Source organism: Leishmania mexicana, chromosome 12, assembly GCF_000234665.1.
Source record: "Leishmania mexicana MHOM/GT/2001/U1103 complete genome, chromosome 12".
In the NCBI taxonomy this organism is placed as follows: Eukaryota; Euglenozoa; class Kinetoplastea; order Trypanosomatida; family Trypanosomatidae; genus Leishmania; species Leishmania mexicana.
Window position 1 is genome coordinate 376,880 of NC_018316.1, and position 20,233 is coordinate 397,112.

A 20,233-nucleotide genomic window follows, 5' to 3' on the forward strand; every position below is an offset into this window, starting at 1 on the left:
CGGTGGCGAGCGTGTTTGTGTCGGCGTTTGGCTGTGTGGCGGTGGGTGGCGCGGACTGGCGGTTGCCGAGGTCCGCCTCTGCGCCGTTCACCGCAGAGCCTGTGGCCTGGAGTGGGGCGGATGACACGCCGGTGGCGGGCGGGGCCCGCACGGCTCGACTGCTGACCCGCCGCGCGGCCGCTTCTCCTGCGCCACTGCCTGGGCGTGCTTGAGTCCGACGGCTCTGCGAGGTCCGTGAGGTCGGTGGCAGCGTCTCTGCGCAGACGGCGCCCTGTTGTGATGCTTGCTTGGACAGCGGCCACGCTGTGCACTAGAGGCCATCCGAGTCGGTGGCGGTGGGGTGGCTGGCGAGCAACGGTGCCGGCACTGAGGATCGGCCCTGCGGCGACGGCGACGGCCGCTGCGCCCGCCGAGGCTTGCGTGGGGGTGCCCATGGCTGTTGCGTCTGAGGTGGTGGCCGAGTACGTTGCCGGGCCGGCTGCACACGGCTCCTGCGGCGGCCTGCGGTCTCCCCGACCCCGGCAGCGGCGCCAAGCGGCACGGCGACGGCGGGGCGCTGAGCACGAGGCGCACGGCAGCCGCGACGGCCAGCGTTGCGGGGCGGGGAAGCGCCGGCGTGAAGCGACTGGAGAAGGCTGGGCAGGCGAAGGGCACGCCCACCCTACTGGATATGCGCGCCAAGGCGAAGCCGAGGACGGAGGGTGGTGCGCCGTAGGTGTGGCGTGGGCGCAGGGCTGGCTTCGCCATCGCCGCGCGAAGCACCGCGTGTGTCGTGCAGGGGGCGAGCAAGGGTGTGTGGAGGAGGAGCCGCCGTCCCCTCTACTGCGTGCTGTGCGGGCGGGCGGCTGCGTGTGTGGGGATAGGTGCGACTATCCGTCCCCGCCCCCGATGCCGGTGGAGCGCGCTGGGGCCCGCCTGTATGCGCATGTGCGCGGCTGCTCTCCCCAGCCTCCCTTCTGCGCCCCCGCGTCGCAGGCCGCACCGCTGCGTTGAGATACGGCGCATATGGGTTGGCGGAGTGAAGCCGCGGGCCGCCTCTGCTTGGCTTGCTTGCATGCGAGCACGCTGGTGGTTTGTTGGCTGGGCCGACTCGGCACGGTGCGCCCCATCCCTCCTCCCTCCTCCCTGCGCCCGCCTCGTCTGCAGCCACGGTGTGCTCTCGCCTTGGCGGTGGCGGCGCGTGCAAGCGTTCTCTCGTGCTCGCGCACGTCGGGCGTGCATCCGCGTGACCGCGCTGGTGGGCGAACGGGGCGAGGGGAGGAGAAGCACACGCGGCGAGGCGGAGAGAGATAGCGTGTGGCCTGTGCTGCCCGCAGGGGTGTGGGCCATGCGCACGGGAGGGGTGCAGCGGAGGGGGCCGCAACTGCCCACTGCGCTGAATGCGAACTGTGGGGCCGGAGAGGAGACCTCACGGGGGTGCTGGGCCCTCCATCATCTGTCGTGCCCCCCACCGACATCCGGCAGTGGCCGACATCAGCTCCCCCGCTGCCTGCGATGCGCGCCACGTACTCGCTCCTTTCTCCCCGCCGCATAGATGACGACCCCGGTGACCGGGGGACACCCCGGTGCGTGGCATCCGGTGTCGCGCTCTCTGTGTGGGGCAGGGGAGCGGCCGCCCCTGCCCCCTCATCCCTGCCGATGCAGAACGGCTTCTGGTGGTGACAGGGCTGGGCCCCTACGGCGTAGGGGGAGGCGAGAGCGATGTGCCGCCACCAGTGTCGGCGGTCAGGTCGTGGATGGCGTGGCGCCGGCGCGACGCGCGGCAGTGAACACGCCTGTGCCGCCCGCATGATGGGCGAAGGGTCGACGGGGCTCGGGCGTCTCTCACCCGGCCGTTGCTGCCTGGTGGTGGGGCGCACCGGGTGGCTGCCGGCACGGTGTGCGCTGCTGTGGGCGACCTGCGTGGTGGATGGGTGGGCAGAGGTTGTGCGAGGGACCGTGCTCATGTTACGGGGCCGCGCGCGGTGGCGTGGCGTCGGGCTGCTGTCGTGGGGCGGAGGGATGGACACGCGGAGGAGGAGCTGCTTGCGCTGTGGCAGGCGTCGCTACCCCGGGTGCCACGTGGCACTCGCCCCTCTCCCCACCTGCGACATGCGGTCAGCCACGCATGCGGGCGGCGAGCGACACCGGCTCTCATAAGGGGCTTGTGTCCTGTGCCTCCATACCCCCGCTGCCCTTGGACAGCGCGCCAATACAGCGGTGAGGGGCCTCATGGGCAGAGGGAGTGCCCCCGCCACTGCCTGCTCTCTTGCCCCCGCTTCTCCTCCCCCGGTGATGGGAGGCGAGCAAGCGAGCGCCGCTCGCCGGCCTCTCCCGCCCCACCGAGCAGCGACCGACAAGCGTCAGCCACAACGCCGGCGTCCTTCCGCGGATCTTCGACTCGCTCCTTGTGTGCTCCCCTTCCGGCTGTGCTTGGTGCCGCTGTTGCGCGTGCGTGGCGAGCAGGCCGGTGCTGCCGCATCGTCCCCCTTCGTGTGCGCATACGCCAGTCCGTGGGCGATGCCGGCGTCTTGCGCCTCGTCGTTTCGCCGGCCGACCGACAGCGATATGCGCATGCCGTGCCTCCGCAGCAGGAGGCTGGGCGTGCCGGAGTTGCTGCAGGGCGCGGCAGACACGGCAAACGCACGGCGGCACTGATACGCACTCGAGGCGCACCGGGTCGTCTCGGAACGCTGTCGCTGCTCGCTCTGCTTTCGCTCTTCCGTTGTTCTCGACTCTGGCGTCGGGTGGTGAGGGCTCCCACCCGGGTACGCCTAGGCTGGGGTGGCTGAAGGCATCGCCGCTATTGCCGCAACGGGTGCGGGTCAGTGCGAGCAGGCGCCGCCGCCGCATCGCACCCCCTCCTCACGAGCGAGCTGGGCGTGTGGCGAGAGCAGATGGGGGGAGAGCGTGGCCGCAGCGCCCTGCCTCCCTCCTCTCCTCGCGCTGCGCAGCTCGCACAGGTGCTCCGATATCTCCCTGCCCCTCTCTGCTGCGCACCACGGCGTGCACCCCCCTCCCCTCTGCGCACTCGGTGGGGTTTGCTACTGTGGCAGCTGTGGTGCGAGGGTGGTGTCTCCGCGTTCCCCTCTCGGCGTCACTGGCGTCACTACCATCCGTAGCGCGTGCCCGTGCTGCCCGTGCTGCTGCCTTGTACCGTGCTTGATGCGTGCTCCCGCTCCGACGCACTTCGCCACTGCTCTGTCGCCCATCGTTGTTTGCTTCATCGAAGAATTCGTGCCGCGTATCAGAGCTCTGCTCGCACGCACACACGCACACACACACACACACACACACAGACACACACACACAGACACACACACACACACACACACACACGCAAGGCTGCCGAGAGCAGGGCCGCGCCGCACCCGTTGCCGCCTATCTGCGCTCTCCCTGCTCGTGCAGCCCCCTGCCTGGTGATGCTGCGCTGCGCCCCTAGCAAGCTGTTCCGCGCCACGCCGCTGCTGCGTGTGTGGGCCGCGGAGGAGGACGATGCGAGCGCACCGCCGACGACCTTCCGGAACGTCAGGCCTGGCCGGCTGCTGCGGCTGTGGCGCCAGATCCGGCACCGCGCATGGATCCTGTACACGTGGGATGAGGAGTGGGTGTCGCCGATACAGGAGGGCTACCTGCACCAGCAGCGTCTCGAGCAGGTGTGCTTCGCGCCGCTCTCCGCGTACGGCATGGTGCCTGGCAGCTACTGCGATCCGCTGCTGTACAACACCAAGAACACGTCGCCGTTCCGGTGGCACGTAGCGAACGTGCAGAGCGACGTTGTCGGACACTGGTACATGGACGCCGACGAGCTCTTCCGCATTAAGGACTGGCAGCCGAGGAACCCGGACGACCCGCTGGAGATGTTCCCGCGACCGCCACAGATGCTGCTGCGGTGGGACGAGTCGGTGGACGAGCACGGGAACCGCGCGTTCCGGTACAGGTACAGCTACGATATGATGGGTCCCACGGGCAAGTGGGAGGCGTACCCGCGGTACCCCTTCTCTCACCTTTACCATGGCGGGCCCGACCAGCACGGACGTGCGGAGGGGTACGGGTTCCAGCAAGGCCACCTCCTGCGCTGCAGCGAAGAGGAGGAGGAGGTGCTGCGCCGCATCATGGAGGGGGAGGACAGGGAGTGGGAGATGGTGAAGCGGACGGAGGCGGTGCAGGAGCCGTGGTCGTACCCGGGCAAGATCCGCCCGAGGGATTTTGAGGGGGCAGTGGAGCGTGCCAAGGCGCGGTTCCGCGAGCGGGTCCGACACGGCAAGGAGACGGACCCGAGTGAGGACCCCGAGTACGACCTTGTTCAGGCCGGCGAGTACGTGGAGCCGCGCGATGGGCGGCGGGCGGAATGGCGGCATCTGTGGACGTCGGGCCGCAAGCCCGGCGAGCCGCTTCCCTTCCAAGTAACGTTCAACGACGGCCTCTGCTTTGAGGAGAACGAGGGCGGCCCGCCAGCGCACCCGGCGGCGCACTACGAGGCGACGCCGAAGGGGGCGCCGTACGGGAAGTACGAGGACTCCGACTCCGCTGCAGCCCGCGCAGCTGAGGCGGCGCACAAGGCTGCGTGCGAGCAGTCCGTGAGCGAGGCGATGGAGCGGCATCGCAAGCTGTTTGGCGACACGAGCGGCGAGCCGAGCGGGCCGAAGGCGCCTCTGCCGACGGGGTGCCGGCCGATGAGGGGCGCACCGGGCCCACCGCTGCCATCTGGCCGCAGCTCGAGTCCGGCGCCAGAGCAGTGAGCAGTGGGTCGATGTGTGACGCCGGGGCGCCTGATGGGGAGAGCGAGGGGGGCGGTCGTGAAGCGCTTCTCGGTTACGGTGCGCGCGCGTTCATGGCGGCGCCAGGAGGTGTGGGGGTGGGCAGAAGATACGGGGCCGCACACGGCCTCTGGATACCGCAAATCGCACCCCCCGCACACACGCGATGCGGGGGCTGCGTAGCGGTGGGCGGGCGGCGGCTGCTGGGAGAGGTAGCCGCCTTCCCGAGGGTGCGAGCGGTGTGGACGGACAGCGGGCAGCGGCGAGGAGGGTGCGACTCTGCTTTGTCGGCGCTAGCGTGGCAGGGACGCTGCACGCGGGCTGGGTGGGCTTGAGCAGGGCGCGGATTCCGCACAGCGTGTGCAGTGCGCTGGAGGACTCGGTGGCCGGCGCTTGGAGCGATGCGGTGGGGAGGGGCTGAGGACGCCCTGTGCTGTGCTCGGCGAGCTGCGTGCGGGGTGGGGCGGCGTGGCGAACATGGGGCGCGGGACCGCTGGCGTCGCGCAGCTGAGTGGCACCGCGCGCGCGTGACGGAATGCCCTTGGCAGGGTGGGCTATGCCGTCCGCCTGGACAGCAGCTCCAGCGCGTGTGTGTCTGCGCCCCGGATGAGCGGTGGTGTTGTGTGTGTGGGCACTGCTGCCGTGATGGGGGCAGCGGACGGCGCGACCGCGAGCGTCTGCGCAGCGCGTGGCAGCGGGACTACCAGGCCCGCGTCGCGATCGTGTCTCTCCATGATGGGCACCTGTGGCGACGCGCAAGGCCACCTGCACGCCGCCATACGCGACGTGGGTGGTGCAAGCGTGCGCGCACAGGCGTGCATGCGCCGACACGGTCACGCGGGTGTGGTGTGGCCAGCTGCCCTGGTCTCCCTTTGTTGGACGCAGGGCTGCTGGTGGGCGGTGTGGGAGGACGGGCTGGTGGGCGCGCATGCTTGTGTGAGTGCGTGCTGCCCCTGTGTGGATGCGAGACCGGGGCGCAGCGGGTGTGGCGGTGCCACGCCTGTCTGTGGCGTGAGCGGCGTGCGGGGCTGGCACGTGGGCGGGTGCTGGGTGGCGCGCACAGCTGCTCTCCCGCTGCTCTCCGCCGAGCACCCCGTCGCCGACCGGCGGCTGCCGCTGCCTCGCACAGCCTTCCTTTCCGTGTGTGCGTGACGCGCATGATAATGGCATGCGGTGGCTGCTGGGGCTGCGCATGGGCGTGCGCTTCTCCCCCACGCGGGTTTGGCTTCTGTGCCGTGTCACCGCTCCTGGGCATGGCCGCCACGCGTGTGCGCCCGCGCGGCAGTGGGAGGGCGCCGCAGCGCCCGATGCGACGGAGAGGACGGGCGGAGGAGGGCGCTGCTGCCCGCTGGCTTGGGCGGAGCTCCGCGCTGCGTACCGCCCGCCTTTAGTTGCCCCTCCCTGCCCCTGCCCTCCTCCTCCTCATGTGCACTGCTCCCTCCCTCTCCACCCCTCCCCACCCCTCGCTGTCCCCTTGGCCAACCTCCACGGCCACGCAGACGTACGTGCGCATACACACCACCCCTCACCTCGCTGCCGCTGCTGTGACAGCTCTAAGGACGCCATCGAGTCGTTGCGCCACCGCTGCTCGCCTCTCCCCCGCACGAGGCTACGTACGACGTGCCGGCCACCCCGCTCTGTCCGATAAGCGCTGCAGGCACTCACGCCCGAGTCGTCGCGCCCGCGGATCCGCTGTGGCGCCGCTCCCCTCTTGACCCCTGTTGCGAATGGCGCAGTGCGTGCGTCGGCTGGTGCTGGCGGCGCCCCTCGCCGCTGTGGTGGCGCTGCTGCTGTGCACGAGCAGTGCACCGGTGGCGCGTGCTGCGGGGACGAGCGACTTCACTGAGGCGCAGCAGAAGAACACGCTGACGGTGCTGCGGGCGTTTGCGCGTGCGATCCCTGAGCTGGGGAAGAAGTGGACGGGCAGCGACTTCTGCTCGTGGGACTTCGTCACATGCTACTCCACCGGCGTCAGTGTGTGGATGGACAAAGTGGATTATACCGGCACGCTGCCGGAGATGCCTTCGGGCGTCGACTACAAGGACGTCATGATCATGGCACTGAACTTCAGCGCAATGGGCCAGGGGCTGAGCGGGACGCTGCCCGCCTCATGGAGCTCGCTGACGTCCTTGATGTCACTGTGGATCGAAAAGTCTGAGAAGGTCACCGGCACGCTGCCTGCACAGTGGAGCTCGATGAAGCAGCTGACCCTTCTGCATCTGGAGGGCACTAAGGTCTTCGGCACGCTGCCTGCCCAGTGGAGCTCGATGACGTCGCTGGGCAATCTTAACCTGCGCTTCACTGCGGTCTCCGGCACGCTGCCTGCCCAGTGGAGTGGGATGACGAGTGCGGAGGCCCTGCAGCTGGAGTACTGCGGTCTGTCCGGTTGTCTGCCCCCCGAGTGGTCTGCGATGCCGAAGCTGCGTATCGTCTCACTGAGCGGCAACCACTTTAGCGGGTGTGTGCCCGACTCGTGGGTCAAGAAGCCTGGCCTCGTTGTGACCATAGAGGACGAGCACAAGGGCAGCAACTGTGTATCTGATAATCTCTGCGACACAACCACTGAGCCGCCCACTGCGCCCACCACCACCGGCACCCCAGCAGCCTCCTCTACTCCTTCTCCAGGGTCGGGGTGCGAGGTGGATGGGTGTGAGGTGTGCGAGGGGGACTCCGCTGCGCGGTGCGCCAGGTGCCGTGAGGGCTACTCCCTGACGGACGAGAAGACGTGCCTGGCGCACCACGATGGCGGCGTGGCGGCGGCGTCGAGCGGAGCGGTGGCTGCCGCTGCTGTGTGGGCGGCTGTGCTGTTGAGCGTGGGGCTGGCGGCGTGAGGGTGCGGCGGGCCCCTCTTCTCTGTGGTGCCCCTGGTGCCTGCCCTCGCCCCCCCGGCACGGCGTCGTCGCTGCCCTCTCACCCCCACCAGCCGAAGGGGAGACCGACAGCCACACGCGCACGCGCACACGCCGTCGTGCATCGCGTGTGCTTTCCGCCGTTCTGGCGCCTGCACGGATGTACGGGCATGCGGAGGCGTGCATGCGTGTGCGCGTGCCAGCTCGTGTGTGTCTCTCCGTGTGGCCAGCAGTCGGCACCCGCGCCGATCGAATGTGCGCGCGGCGGCGGTGTGTCGCCTTGGACGGCGGATGCGGGCGCCCGCCCCTCGCCGTGTGCCCTGCGGTCTGCTGTGCTGCCGCGCGAGCGACGTACGGATGCGCTGTCCGGCCCTCTTCGACGGGGCTCGCTTGCGGTGCTGTGTTCTCGTGGTCTGTGCCGTTGTGCCCCCCCCCCTTTCATGGCGCGCTGGGCCGATCGCCCTCTTGCCTTCCTCCTCCCCCTCCCGCCGGTCCTGTCTGTTGTACATCCGTGGACCTTATCTGAGCGTCGCCTCTCCGCCTCTTCCGTAAATCTTCGTTGGCGTGTGCCGCCCCCCCGGACGTCAGCGCCGCTGTGCTCGCATGCTCACGGTGCGTCCCCGTGCGTGGGCGTGCCACGCCGCGCTTCTTTCATGTATGTCCTTGCTTGCCCGCTCCTGCCCCCTCCCTCTGTCTCACAGATCCGTAGATGCGTGCATCACCGTGGGGCGGCGACATCGGTGCCCCACGTCCCCTGTGCTCGCTCACTCGCGTCTTGCACGTTCGTGGGCGGTGCAGGCATGCATCGATGGATGTGTGTGGGCATGCATACACCCAGGGGAGGGGCCGGGTGCGCGTGCCCCACGATACATATATATATATATACGTGCGTGCGTATATTAGTGTGTGCGAGCACGCGTGTTGCGCCACGCTCTGTTGCCCGCCTCCGCTGTGCGTGTCACTCGCTGTGGGCGCGCTGGCGGGTGGCGCCGGGTGGTGGCCGTGCGGCGGGCGGGGGCACCTCTGTGTTTCTCTATTTCTCTGTTCCCTGTTGACCTCAGGAAATGAAAGCTGCTCGGCCCCGTGCCCCCGCCCCGTGCCGTGGGAGGGGGATGTGCTGCGGTAGCGACGATGATGCTTGGCATTGTGCCGGGCGTCGTGCGGCTGGCGCGCCCTCGCCAGTGCAGCACCCGCCACGGCGACGTGGGCTGTGGCGCCGAGCGGCCAACCCCCCGGGCGTCTTGTCGGCCGCGGCCGCCGGTGGCGTGCGCTCTCGTTCGCTGGCGGCCCTCTCTGGGCCGCTGGCTTGGGCGGAGCTCCGCGCTGCGTACCGCCCGCCTTTAGTTGCCCCTCCCTGCCCCTGCCCTCCTCCTCCTCATGTGCACTGCTCCCTCCCTCTCCACCCCTCCCCACCCCTCGCTGTCCCCTTGGCCAACCTCCACGGCCACGCAGACGTACGTGCGCATACACACCACCCCTCACCTCGCTGCCGCTGCTGTGACAGCTCTAAGGACGCCATCGAGTCGTTGCGCCACCGCTGCTCGCCTCTCCCCCGCACGAGGCTACGTACGACGTGCCGGCCACCCCGCTCTGTCCGATAAGCGCTGCAGGCACTCGCGCCCGAGTCGTCACGCCCGCGGATCCGCTGTGGCGCCGCTCCCCTCTTGACCCCTGTTGCGAATGGCGCAGTGCGTGCGTCGGCTGGTGCTGGCGGCGCCCCTCGCCGCTGTGGTGGCGCTGCTGCTGTGCACGAGCAGTGCACCGGTGGCGCGTGCTGCGGGGACGAGCGACTTCACTGGTGCGCAGCAGAAGAACACGCTGACGGTGCTGCGGGCGTTTGCGCGTGCGATCCCTGAGCTGGGGAAGAAGTGGACGGGCAGCGACTTCTGCTCGTGGAACTTCGTCACATGCTACTCCTCCGGCGTCAGCGTGTGGATGGACAAAGTGGATTATACCGGCACGCTGCCGGAGATGCCTTCGGGCGTCGACTACAAGGACGTCATGATCATGGCACTGAACTTCAGCGCAATGGGCCAGGGGCTGAGCGGGACGCTGCCCGCCTCATGGAGCTCGCTGACGTCCTTGATGTCACTGTGGATCGAAAAGTCTGAGAAGGTCACCGGCACGCTGCCTGCACAGTGGAGCTCGATGACGTCGCTGGGCAATCTTAACCTGCGCTTCACTAAGGTGTCCGGCACGCTGCCTGCCCAGTGGAGCTCGATGAAGCAGCTGACCCTTCTGCATCTGGAGGGCACTAAGGTCTTCGGCACGCTGCCTGCCCAGTGGAGCTCGATGACGTCGCTGGGCAATCTTAACCTGCGCTTCACTGCGGTCTCCGGCACGCTGCCTGCCCAGTGGAGTGGGATGACGAGTGCGGAGGCCCTGCAGCTGGAGTACTGCGGTCTGTCCGGTTGTCTGCCCCCCGAGTGGTCTGCGATGCCGAGGCTGGCTTTCCTCTCACTGAGCGGCAACCACTTTAGCGGGTGTGTGCCCGACTCGTGGAGGGCGAAGGACCGCCTCGTTGTGACCATCGAGGAATGGCACATGGGCGAGGACTGCAAGCTTGCTAACGCCTGCCGCCCGACTCCTGCTCCGGTAACGACCACGACTAAACCGCCCACCACCACCACGACCAAGTCGCCGACAGCTCCCACCACCACGACAACCACCACGAGCAAGCCGCCCACTGCGCCCACCACCACCGGCACCCCAGCAGCCTCCTCTACTCCTTCTCCAGGGTCGGGGTGCGAGGTGGATGGGTGTGAGGTGTGCGAGGGGGACTCCGCTGCGCGGTGCGCCAGGTGCCGTGAGGGCTACTCCCTGACGGACGAGAAGACGTGCCTGGCGCACCACGATGGCGGCGTGGCGGCGGCGTCGGGCGGAGCGGTGGCTGCCGCTGCTGTGTGGGCGGCTGTGCTGTTGAGCGTGGGGCTGGCGGCGTGAGGGTGCGGCGGGCCCCTCTTCTCTGTGGTGCCCCTGGTGCCTGCCCTCGCCCCCCCGGCACGGCGTCGTCGCTGCCCTCTCACCCCCACCAGCCGAAGGGGAGACCGACAGCCACACGCGCACGCGCACACGCCGTCGTGCATCGCGTGTGCTTTCCGCCGTTCTGGCGCCTGCACGGATGTACGGGCATGCGGAGGCGTGCATGCGTGTGCGCGTGCCAGCTCGTGTGTGTCTCTCCGTGTGGCCAGCAGTCGGCACCCGCGCCGATCGAATGTGCGCGCGGCGGCGGTGTGTCGCCTTGGACGGCGGATGCGGGCGCCCGCCCCTCGCCGTGTGCCCTGCGGTCTGCTGTGCTGCCGCGCGAGCGACGTACGGATGCGCTGTCCGGCCCTCTTCGACGGGGCTCGCTTGCGGTGCTGTGTTCTCGTGGTCTGTGCCGTTGTGCCCCCCCCCTTTCATGGCGCGCTGGGCCGATCGCCCTCTTGCCTTCCTCCTCCCCCTCCCGCCGGTCCTGTCTGTTGTACATCCGTGGACCTTATCTGAGCATCGCCTCCGCGCCTCTTCCGTAAATCTTCGTTGGCGTGTGCCGCCCCCCGGACGTCAGCGCCGCTGTGCTCGCATGCTCACGGTGCGTCCCCGTGCGTGGGCGTGCCACGCCGCGCTTCTTTCATGTATGTCCTTGCTTGCCCGCTCCTGCCCCCTCCCTCTGTCTCACAGATCCGTAGATGCGTGCATCACCGTGGGGCGGCGACATCGGTGCCCCACGTCCCCTGTGCTCGCTCACTCGCGTCTTGCACGTTCGTGGGCGGTGCAGGCATGCATCGATGGATGTGTGTGGGCATGCATACACCCAGGGGAGGGGCCGGGTGCGCGTGCCCCACGATACATATATATATATATATACGTGCGTGCGTATATTAGTGTGTGCGAGCACGCGTGTTGCGCCACGCTCTGTTGCCCGCCTCCGCTGTGCGTGTCACTCGCTGTGGGCGCGCTGGCGGGTGGCGCCGGGTGGTGGCCGTGCAGCGGGCGGGGGCACCTCTGTGTTTCTCTATTTCTCTGTTCCCTGTTGACCTCAGGAAATGAAAGCTGCTCGGCCCCGTGCCCCCGCCCCGTGCCGTGGGAGGGGGATGTGCTGCGGTAGCGACGATGATGCTTGGCATTGTGCCGGGCGTCGTGCGGCTGCCGTCACGATGGTGGCGTGCAGCGCGGTCCGCTGGACACGCGTGCGTGCCGTCTCTCGCCACCGCTGCTCCTCTCGCTGCGTGCCCAGACGACTTCTCTCTCTGCTTGCCCTCTCCCGCATCGCTCGTGCTCCGCCGCGCCCTGCGCACTGCCTGCCCCACTGCGTGCAGGTGTGTGTCTCCCCCTGTCTCCAGCGCACCGCCCATTCACCTGGAGGACGGTGCCGTCGCCAGCACTGCGACCGCTGCCACGTGCGCACATGCCGCCCACGAGCATGCGCGCACACCGGCGGCGACGGAGCGGGTCGACAGCACCCGTGGGCCGAGCCGCGCCGTGTTGCCTCAGGCTGTTGTTTCAGTGCCCCCACCCTGCCGTGCCGCGGCAAGGTCGCCGCGACGGCGGCTGCGCTTGTGCACCCTCGCCTCGCCGCGCTGCGCACGGCGCGGCGTTGTCAGAGGATGGTGCGCGCCAGCTCCGCCGCCGGGGCGGTCGATGCGGGCCTGCTCGGTATGACGCGCGTGACGGCACCGCACCGGACCCGATGCGACCGCGGTGGTGGTGGTCGTCCGGGAGGGTGCAGCGGCGGCGGCTGTGGTTCTTGCCCTGTGGCGCTTTTCGTTCGCTGCGGCGAAGTGTTGCGGCGGTGCGGAGGTCTGCGCCGGACGCGGCGCAGTAGCGCGTGCGCTCGCACCTTTTTTTGACAGCGTCACTCTTATGGAGACGGCGACGGTGAGCAGCCGGGTGAAGGCCGCGGACGTATTGTTTCGCAGCGACAGGATAGGTTTGTCTAGTGTGTCTGTGTCGGCTACCCACCATGCAGGACACGGAGCCGGGCGAGCTACGGCCGCAGTTGCACCATTTCATTACGACTGCCGCTCCGCCTGGAGTGCTGCGCTCACTACAACATCCACAGCGGCTACGCGGCTCGCATGCAGCGCCGCCGGTAGTGGTCCGTCCGCGACCCAAAAGACAAGCCGGCGAGCCAGTCCCCACATCTCGTGCCACATCCACCTTCTCGCTTGCTTGGAGCTTGGTGAGGTCTGCGTATCAGCGCAACGCGAGGGGAGTGCCTGCAGAGCCGTGCCACCACGCCCAGGAGGGGGCTTGACCCCCTTTCCCGTTCCACTCCGGGCAGACCTGCAGGATGTGGGCGCTCGGTCCTCGCTTCACGCCGTGCACCAAGCATGTGCGCCGCGCTGAGCTGTCCTTGATTTGGGGCACGGTGCGGCAAGGGCCTCTCGCCCATCTCCCCACTACCCCCTGCACGCCCTCCGTCACTCACACAGCCACGCACGCAGCTCCGTGGCCACGCACGGCGCACAGGCGATGCGGACGGAAGAGCACCGTGCGGCCCGTCCTCGCCCCGCACAGCACTCATGTCCCGGCTACGCCCGACACCACACCCCCATGCCGCCGATGCACAAGAGCGCCGTGTGCGGGTCCGTCGGCAGGCCCCTCGTGTCCGCCATCAGCCGGCTCCGTTCCCAGATGCTCTGCTGCAGTCGCCCCGGGCTTCCCGCGAGCTGCCGGCACCCCCACCCGCGGTACAGCGGCGCGTGTGGGTGCCGGCTGCCATGGGACGCGTGCAACAGCGCGCCCGCTCCATTCCGCTGCCTCACCCTCCTTCTGTCCGCTTCCGCCGTCCCCCACTCCCTCCCCCATCCCGTGTTGGACCCGTGGCGGTGGCACCCCGATCTCCCACTCCCCTGCCAGCGGGTGCTCCCATCGTCCCGTTTCACCGTCCCATGCTCCTGCTCCCGGTCAAACATCAGCGCCACGGGGCCCATCCCCCCCTTGTGCCGGGAACGAGCGCCGCCAACGGGCAGCACGCGCGAACACAGCGACCGAGCCCGGACGCAGCTCACGGCCACCGCCCTCAAGGTCAGGGTTCCGTCGCGGCTTCCTCCTTGCGTCGCGCACCCTCAATGCAACGCCGTCGATCGTTGAGAACACGCCGACGAGGGTCGGCATCGCGCACCAGCCTGGGCAATACGGGCCTGCTATGAGGATGCGGACAGGGCGGGTGTTCAGCGGGGCCCAGGTCACGCCGCCCTCGAGCAAATGGCGCCGGCAGCGCTGGGCGGCGCTGGCATCCCCCATGGCACCGGTGAGCACCGCGTCCGCGCACTCAGACAGGGCGCCGTCCGCGGCAGACGGCGCCGCAGTTGCTTGCGCCGCGGCACGTGGTGCGCCCATCCGCCCCACCGTGGATGCCACCTGCAGTAGGTGCTGCGACGCCCACCACCCCGCTGCTCGAGCACGGAGGAGGCAACGGACACAGCGCACGCGGGCCCTCTTCCGTCGGTGTCGGCGCACGCGACGGCGCGCCTCAAAGGCGGCGACACACATGCCCTCCCTGTCCAGCCGCAGCTTGCCACAGGTCCGCACCCGCTCCTTCTTCCGACAGATGCCCGGAGCAGGGCCCTCCAGGCCATGGACGCACTCCCCCCACACCCGCACACCCTCCCGCAGCACCACGATCATTGACCCACGCGCAATCCGCACACCGGGGCCCAGCGGAAGAGGGGCCCCCCTCCGCACCGTCAAGACCACAGCCGTGTAGACAATGTTCGTGTCTGGCAGGCTTCCTATTGCGTGTATGAGGAGGGACCGGGTTGGGTGTGGGGAGCAGTGAGGTCTGGTAGCGAGTAGGCTCGTGTGTGCAGCGACATGTTGCACCGGCGGCCGCGATGCGCACTTACTCGCTCACGCGGGTAGTGGCGAGGGGGCGGGCAAGTGCGCGAGTTGGCCCATCCGCATTCACGGTTCATGGCACACACGGCAACACGATAGAGCGGTGGTTTTCTCTGTGTGTGTGTTTTACGGACACTGGCGGGTTCTTGTGCGAGCCGGGTGAATGCCCCGCTTGCACGAGGGTTGTCACGCACGCGCTCGAAACTGAGGAAAGGCTTCAAGGCGGTGGAATGGTAGGCCCACGTCGGTCGCACAAGAATAGGCCTCCCGCAGAGCATGGGTAGGCTGCTCGCCTTTCTCGTCTTGATGCCTACTCTCTCTCCTTCGGCTGCCCTTTCACCTTCATGTTACCTCACACACACCCACACGTACACACACACACACACACACACTTGCATGATAGAGGTGGGCACACGCGCGCGAGAGCCATCGCATCGATACGCATCTTCGAAAAGCACGTAGGAGCACTACCACGGGATCACCACATCGGCACCACGATAGGCGTTGCTTGGGAGAGATCTTGTCTTCTCTCTCGCTCTCTCGCGCTCTCTCCCCTTACGTTCCGCTCTGCATCTCTCTGGGTACGCCCGTTTTGGCGGAGTAGAGCGAGTCGGAAGGGTGCGGCGTACGAGGCAGCGCGCTCTGTGAGGCGTTACCCGTACTCCGCCTACCTTTTCTTTTGTTGTCGCGGTGCTGCATGTATCCATATGGACGGCGGTAGCGCGACTGGCGAGCAAGAGGCCACGGCACCTCCTCCACCTCTTTTTCCAGACGGAGGCACCACACCTGCGAGTGCCAGTGGTGCTGTCGCGGCTTCCTCCGGCGCTCCTCACCTTCCGCGTGCCAAGTGCGGAAAACGCGCTGTCCTTGCTACGCTGTGGCTCGACGCGGAACGCTACACGTACGAGGCGCTCTGCACTGCTGGCGCGGCCGCCATCACTACGCAGTACCTACGATGTGATGAAGACGGAGAAAGCAATGGTGTCGAGGAGCAGCACGGCGCTCTTCACTCGATCGACACGCGTGCAGGCGATGGGCGACACAACAAGGGCCCGCCGGCCGACAGTACAGCGACATGGGCTGACTTGCCAACGGCTCCTCGAGCGCGGCTTTTGCGTCGTCTAGTTCCGCATGAGAGTGTGGCGGCCACACACGGGTGCTCATCTTACTCAACGCAAACATCGATCGTTGGCGCAGCCACAGCCGATACCGAAAGACGTGTGGACTGCGGTAAGGGTGAGCGGAAGGACAAGGTGAGCGGCGGTGCCGTGGCAGGTGTCTTGGTGCACCGAGACTCGACCACCGCGTCGGTGGCTGGTGCGCACGCGGCGCCATCCACTTCCTCAGGCTTTTTATCTCTCTCCTCAGGCGACGTTGAGGTGCGCCTTGACATCCTCGAGGAGGTAGAGCTGTGTAATGTGGCCCCTATACTGCCTCGCACATTTTCCGTGGAGCAGCTCGTGCAGCAGATCGTGCCGTGCACCTACGCTTTCGCGTCCCGAACGCCACCGCCGTCCGTCGCGGAGAGTGCGTCGTCTGCTGAGCGCGCTTGTGAGGGCGCCATCTCACCTCCAGCGGTTGGGCCCGCGCAACGGCTCAGTATCCCCCCGCTTCGTGCGCCCGTGACTGGTCGGTGGCTTGCGCGGTTGCGGGCGGTGTCCGATCAGCATTTTGTATATCTGCGCGTGGCAAGAAGCTCACCGGTGACGACAGGGGTAGTGACGAGCGCTTCGGCTGAAAACGGTGCAGCTTTCATCGAAGAGGACGGCGGGCTTCGTGCGCGCATGGCGCCGCCGTGTGCTCCGGTGTACATGCAAGCCACATCGATGGCGACGTACGGAGGCAGCGACAACGTCAGCCTGACAGCGACGCACACCGGGAAAAGCAGCGACAGTGACGCTCATGGGCGCAGCGAAGAGGAGAGCGCGGAGGAGCGGAGAGGGAAGGTGCCGACCATGCCCCCCGTCATTGGGCTATCTCAGCCGTTGCCTCCGCAGCTGGCGGGCTTCAGCAGCAACGGAAGCGCGTTGGAGGTGGCTTTGACTCACGAGACCCAGGCACGACAGGATGCTGCCACAATCTCTGCCGTGCCTTCGCGCCCGGAGGAGCTGCTGCTAGCTGGTACCGACAACGCCCCTACGTCACGGGAAGCGAGTGAGTCGGTCTCACCCATCAGCGCATCGGTGGCGGGAGCGGCGTTTTTCGCGAAGGCCACCGGTGAGGCGTCTCTGCATCGCGCACTCCATGATGATATTACGTGGCCGAGGCAGGAGCGACCGGCTCGAGCGTCGGGCTCGCCAACGTCGTCTACGGTGCCCGCGTCAGCTTCGGTGGAGAACATGGGAAGTTGCGTCAGCGAGGAAAGCATCGTGTGCTCATCTTTTGCCGCCGCGCAGGCCCGCTACGAGCGGTGCCGTCAGCTCCTGCCTCAGAGATGCAGAGGCGGGGCTGGCTTCTTAAATTCGGCAAGCGCGCAGGACAGTCCAACAAGGTTCGGAGGGCAGAGCGCCTCTACAGACGCGGCACCATATGCTCCTTCAGCGCGCACAGCCGTAACGCCCAGATCCACGGAGGACTTCGAGGTAGCTCAGGCGTTCTGGTCCACCGCCGCCGCGGCGTCTCTCGCACCATCCTCCAGGACGACTGATACAGCAGCAGATGTGGCGGTGTCCGCGATGGCTGCCGCAGACGGTGACGCCGGCGATGTTGAATTCATGCAATGGATGACGACCCTTTCACGTCAGCGCTGCACTCAGCCGGTTTCCATACCGCTAGGGGCGTCAAGGCAGCAGGACTCCCGTGGGCAGCAGCAGCCGGCATATCAGCAACCCCTACACGCGAGTCAGCAGCGGCAGGGCGGCGCCGTCGTGGAGTGGTCCTCCGGCGCTGTCAGCTACACCGCCGACACGCTGGGGCTCTACGAGGAGCAGCAGGTGCGCTCGCAGCGCTTCTATCATGTGCTGCCACCACTCCCTCTGTCTCCTCTCGTTTTTGCAGTCCCGGGTGCGCACTCTGTGAAGGTTGCTCACGGTGACGGCAGCGTCAGCAACGCCGCCTCCACGGAAGACCGGTCCAACTTGCGAGGTGCCGTGCTCGCTCAGCTGCAGCGGCTCAGTCGCCTTAGCAGCGCTGAATGCGCTTTCGCGCACGGTGCAGCGGTGCTCGAAGGCGAGGACACCATCGAGCCTCTCACGTTTGAAAAAACGAAGCCTAAAGCTGAGGCAGCATGCCTTTTACCCCAGCCACCTGCTCCCGTGAAGGGACAGCCGTCATCGTTGTCGAGCAACTCTTCCGCGTCTACACCTCCCACTATATCCACGGCCGCTCTCTCCGCCCGCCAGTGCCGCTGCTATCGATGTCTTCCCCTTCTTGTGCAGTTCGCGCAGGTGCCATCGCTGACGTCACCTGTGCTGCGTCGCTACCTGGATGTGCTGCATCAGACGGCTCTCCCTGAACTCCCCGCACAACAGCGGCGCGATGGCGCCGATCTCACGTCCGCCGCGGAGGCTGGGGCCGTTTCTTCACCTGAGGAAGCGCAAGAGCCAGCGACGCAGCGAGTGCCATCTTCCATGACTGACGCAGTGGCAGCGAGTGGTATTCCAGGGGGGACGACGATTCCTGGTGTCCACTCATCGCGGGATCGACGTCATCGTCGTGAGAGCGCTCACAGAAACAGTCGCCACCGGCGCTACGGAGCGGAGGACGAGGCGACGACTGCCAACGGCGCCAAGGGGAGTAAAAGGGGACGCGAGGAGAAGACTGTGACGACGCCGGCCAGGCCGCATTCACCTCAGACAGGCGGTGACGCACAACGACCGCGTGGCGCAGCCGATCCGCTGAAGGTCTTCCCAGCGCTGCAGCAGTGGCTGATGCGCCGACAGGAAGGCGGGATGCCTACACAAAGAACGTTACCGAACGGGAAGCGCAGCAGGGCGGAGTCGGGTTGCGCCGCTCTGCCGTTGTCCAATGACATCCAGCAGTCTGGCGGCGCATTCTCGCAACCCGTAGCACAAGCGACGATATCGTATCGGCACGATGCGGAAACCTGTGGATCCTGTGCATCTGGCGCGGCTCTTCCTCCAACCTTACCCAGCGAAACCTTGAGCGGCGAGGTAGGCTCTCTCGACTGGGTTGATGACGCAGTGCTGGACGAGGTTGTCGTGGTGGGTGTCGTGCCGCGCGGGCATCCGCACCAGCTGCAGCTTGTGGCACCATCTCGCGCCTTCTGTCTGACCCTCACTCAACGGCTGGAGGAGGTTGCCGAGGCGGCCGTGCAGATTCTCGGGTTCATGACGCCACCACATTCAGCCCTGCTTTCACCTCTGCTAGCTGGCGTGCGCAGGGCCCCAGAGGCGGCGGTGGCAGCGGCTGGTGGATCTTCTTCCGAGCCCACCTCCGATTGGCGGGCCTGGCTCGAGGTGCAGTACTTCGTTGCCATGTGGACGACGCTGCGCCGACGCTTGACTACGGCGGAATGGCAAACGGTGCTGCAGGAGGCACGTGGCTCTCCTTTTCTCGCGAGGTGGACTGCAGTGGCGGCTGCGACGTCGAGCGCAGAGAGCGCTGTCTTCCGCGGCCATACGTGGCGCACCGGGATCGAGCTTTTTATGCCCAGAGCAAGCGAGGGGGGCGTGGCAGGGCCACCTGCGGCAGAGAAGCACAACGTCGAGGCGGCCGCACACGAGGCCCTCCACGGCGTGCGGGCAAGCGTGTGCTCGGCCGCTGAGTTGCACACCTCTGCCTGCCTCAGCGCTGCTGAGGACCTTATCACCCGTGTTGTCCTCACAGCGCTGGTCCCGATTCTGCACCGACGCATCACCGTCATGTACGAGTTGCTGCGGCATTTTGCCTCCAAGTCGCTTCACATGTCCCACCGTATGCAGTGCGACGTGTATCAGCACTGGTACAGCACGACTCCGTCTCCTGCGGCCGTGCTGCGCCTGCTGCAGCGCAGTGAACGCTTCAGCAGAGCCCTTGCCCGGTGCTACCCTCAGTACAACCTTTCTCCCGTCATGCTGTCCGGGCCTACGGCGCTGGACGACGGCGAGCACGGAGGAGCAGCGACACGGACCGCAGTGCCATCGATGTCGTTTCCTTTGCACCCGCTGAGCTCGGCGAGGGATACAGCTGGCACCTCCACAGCTGCCCGTAACGTTGCGGCTGCAGAGTCGGAGGTGACTGCGGACTCGTTCTCAAAACATGAGGAGTACTCTCCTCAACCCGACGGTTTCTCAGCCAGCTATGCGGCCGCCTCTCCAGTGCGCGGCCAGGCACGCGCGACCGCACCGGCGGAGGCCCGGGACGTGGAGAGCCCTCTGTCGCCGTCCTCCTCCTCTTCGCTGACGACCACCGCGGCACCGATAGCTGCAACATCTGCGTGGATGTCGTGTCTCTCGTCTTGGAGCGACGAGGCGTCTATGCAGGCGCCTTCACAGCAAGAGCAGCAGCCGGTGATGACGTACGTGCCGGAGGCGGCGCTGCTTGACCCCCGCTATCTCCAGCGCTTTGCCTGGTGGATGCACCGTGCTCATCACAGCACTGGAACAAACGGTAGCGGCAGCGCCACGACTATCAACAGCAATGACACTGGCGGGGCCGGTGCTCGAGCACAGCCGCTTCCTCGAGTGGCCAGTACCGTGAGCGTACCGGGTGACTATCTGCGGGTTCTGCCCATGCATGAGCAAGATGCGTCTATTCGTGCTGTGCTGCGCAGCATCGCGCAGAAGGGGCGGACGCTGAACTTGCTTGAGATGAGCCAGCACATTCACAGTCACTACGCGTCGTACGTGTATCACTGACAAGAGCGCGCACTGCTGCCCCGAT

General features: G+C 67.4%; 5 protein-coding genes across 5 annotated transcripts; all 5 read left to right on the forward strand.

Moving 5' to 3' along the window:
* Positions 1 to 3,401: 3,401 nt before the first annotated feature.
* Positions 3,402 to 4,721, forward strand: LMXM_12_0867 (conserved hypothetical protein; the record flags this gene model as incomplete). The annotated part of the gene is made up of 1 exon (XM_003873134.1): positions 3,402 to 4,721. The coding sequence occupies one exon, from the start codon at positions 3,402 to 3,404 to the stop codon at positions 4,719 to 4,721; it is 1,320 nt and encodes a 439-aa protein (XP_003873183.1).
* Positions 4,722 to 6,466: 1,745 nt separating this feature from the next.
* Positions 6,467 to 7,570, forward strand: LMXM_12_0980 (promastigote surface antigen protein 2 PSA2; the record flags this gene model as incomplete). Its single annotated transcript, XM_003873135.1, has 1 exon — positions 6,467 to 7,570. One exon carries the CDS (start codon positions 6,467 to 6,469, stop codon positions 7,568 to 7,570), a length of 1,104 nt encoding a protein of 367 aa, XP_003873184.1.
* A 1,698-nt stretch (positions 7,571 to 9,268) lies between these two features.
* LMXM_12_0990 (putative surface antigen protein) lies at positions 9,269 to 10,531 on the forward strand (the record flags this gene model as incomplete). The annotated part of the gene is made up of 1 exon (XM_003873136.1): positions 9,269 to 10,531. One exon carries the CDS (start codon positions 9,269 to 9,271, stop codon positions 10,529 to 10,531), a length of 1,263 nt encoding a protein of 420 aa, XP_003873185.1.
* Positions 10,532 to 11,613: 1,082 nt separating this feature from the next.
* LMXM_12_0905 (hypothetical protein) lies at positions 11,614 to 12,417 on the forward strand (the record flags this gene model as incomplete). Its single annotated transcript, XM_003873137.1, has 1 exon — positions 11,614 to 12,417. The coding sequence occupies one exon, from the start codon at positions 11,614 to 11,616 to the stop codon at positions 12,415 to 12,417; it is 804 nt and encodes a 267-aa protein (XP_003873186.1).
* A 2,337-nt stretch (positions 12,418 to 14,754) lies between these two features.
* LMXM_12_1100 (conserved hypothetical protein) lies at positions 14,755 to 20,208 on the forward strand (the record flags this gene model as incomplete). The annotated part of the gene is made up of 1 exon (XM_003873138.1): positions 14,755 to 20,208. One exon carries the CDS (start codon positions 14,755 to 14,757, stop codon positions 20,206 to 20,208), a length of 5,454 nt encoding a protein of 1,817 aa, XP_003873187.1.
* Positions 20,209 to 20,233: the final 25 nt, after the last annotated feature.